The sequence below is a fragment of the Spinacia oleracea genome, chromosome 5 (genome assembly GCF_020520425.1).
Source record: "Spinacia oleracea cultivar Varoflay chromosome 5, BTI_SOV_V1, whole genome shotgun sequence".
In the NCBI taxonomy this organism is placed as follows: Eukaryota; Viridiplantae; Streptophyta; class Magnoliopsida; order Caryophyllales; family Amaranthaceae; genus Spinacia; species Spinacia oleracea.
Window position 1 is genome coordinate 68690579 of NC_079491.1, and position 2068 is coordinate 68692646.

The 2068-nt window shown below is 40.0% G+C and overlaps 1 protein-coding gene across 1 annotated transcript; it reads left to right on the plus strand.

Annotated features, from left to right (window-relative positions):
• Positions 1 to 371: 371 nt before the first annotated feature.
• On the plus strand, positions 372 to 1532 carry LOC130461579 (uncharacterized). The gene is made up of 2 exons (XM_056829731.1): positions 372 to 1002; positions 1072 to 1532. Exons 1-2 carry the CDS (start codon positions 372 to 374, stop codon positions 1530 to 1532), a joined length of 1092 nt encoding a protein of 363 aa, XP_056685709.1.
• Positions 1533 to 2068: the final 536 nt, after the last annotated feature.

Below are 2068 nucleotides of genomic sequence, written 5' to 3' on the forward strand. Positions count from 1 at the left end.
TATTTCCGATACGATCTATATTTCCGTTTCCGGCAATATCATCGTTTCCGGAGTATTCATTTCTTGCTTTTGACGATCTCAGCTCCCACAAAAACCAAGATCCGTCGATTCCGAATATCCATAGATGGAGTATTTAATGCCATTAAATACTTGATCCGTTTACGTACTATTTGTGTGACCCTACGGGTTCAGTCAAGAGTAAGCTGTGGATTAATATCATTAATTCCACTTGAACTGAAGCGGCCTCTAGCTAGGCATTCAGCTCACTTGATCTCATTGAATTATTAACTTGTTAATTAATACCGAACCGCATTTATTAGAATTAACATTAAATGCATACTTGGACCAAGGGCATTATTTCCTTCACCTTTATGTCTCAACAACAGAAGAAACCCTTCAGGTTTTACATTATGTGGGTTCTTTCACCTGACTTCCTACCAATTGTAGAAAGGAACTGGAGCAACTATGTGTATGGGTGTCACATGTTCAGAATAGTCACTAAACTCAAGTGGATCAAACATGATCTGAAGCAATTGAACAAAGGTGGGTTCAGTTCAGTGGAAGCTGACCAACTAAACCTTCTGACCCTCTCCTTGCTTCAGAAGAGAAAGAGGTGGCTGCTTCTTTCAGGATTGCTCACAAAAAATACCTATCTTACCTGCATCAAACTGCCAAACTGCATTGGTTGGAACATGGAGATGAGAATACCAGAGCTTTTCACCAAAGCATCAAACAGAGAAGAAAACATAATCAGATTCACTCTATCTATTCAGCAGATTGATGGTACCTGGGTCAATTCTCCTATTGAGGTTCAATCAGCCTTCACTGATTTCTATGGTGAGTTGTTTTGTTCTAACATGACTCAAAAAGCTCATGTAGACCACAACATTATGGATAAAGGTCCAAGACTCAGTGAGGAGCACAAAATGAAGCTAGAATGTAGTTTCACCTTGGAAGATGTCAAAAGAGTATTGCACTCCATTTCAAACAACAAAGCACCAGGTATGGATGGTTTCAGTAGCCATTTTTTTAAAGCTTCCTAGGATGTGCTCAAACATGATTTGTATGCAGCCATCATGGACTTCTTCAATACTGCTAAGATCTTAAAGGAGGTAAATGTTACTTCTATCACTTTGGTTCCAAAAGTGAGTGTTCCTGCCTCAGTTGGTGATTTCAGACCCATTGCATGCTGTAGTGTAATTTATAAATGCATTTCCAAGTTGTTGTGTGAAAAACTAGGCTCTGTGTTACCTGATGTGATCTCCAACACCCAGGGTGCCTTTGTTTCTGGAAGATCCATATTGCATAATGTTATGGTGTGTCAGGATATTATTAAAATGTATAGAGGTAGCCAGAAACAGCCAAATTGCTTCATGAAGCTGGATCTCAGGAAATCTTATGATACTGTAGAGTGGGGGTTCATTGCTGAAGTCATGACTGATTTGGGTTTCCCTGAACACTTCATTAAATTAATCATGACATGTCTTTCTACCACTCAGTACTCTCTCCTGTTAAATGGTGTTCCCTCTTAGTTGATTCATCCAAAAAGGGGGTTGAGACAGGGTGACCCCCCTTCTCCCCTTTTATTCACCCTGTGCATGGAGTATTTCTCCGGGACAATGGTGGCAGTTGGTGAACACCCTGATTTCATATTTCACTCCAGATGCAGAAGGATGAAGCTCAATCATCTTTGTTTTGCTGATGATCTCCTCATTTTCTGCAAAGGAGACTGTAAGTCTGTTCAACTCATTATGGATGTTCTGAAAACTTTCTCTGACACCAATGGACTTTCTGTTAATCCCTCTAAATCATCTACGTACTGTTCTAGCCTCACTGATGCTGAAATTCATAACTTCACTCAGTTGACTGGTTTCTCCCTTGGCTCACTCCCTTTCAAATATCTAGGAGTTCCTGTGAGCTCTAGAAAATTGAAAGCTTGGGATTGTGACATCATGATTGATAAGTTAACTCTCGGAATCAGAACTTGGACCTCTAGACATCTTTCATTTGCTGGCAGAGCTCAATTGATTCATTCTGTTCTCATGAGAATTAGTGTGTATTGGTCCCA

What these genes read in the sequence shown, in the direction of transcription:
- LOC130461579 (XM_056829731.1), top strand. Translation starts at nt 372, where the DNA reads ATGTCTCAACAACAGAAGAAACCCTTCAGGTTTTACATTATGTGGGTT. An exon ending in TTCAAACAACAAAGCACCAG is followed by an intron (nt 1,003 to 1,071) that starts GTATGGATGGTT and finishes ATTTGTATGCAG; the next exon opens with CCATCATGGACTTCTTCAAT.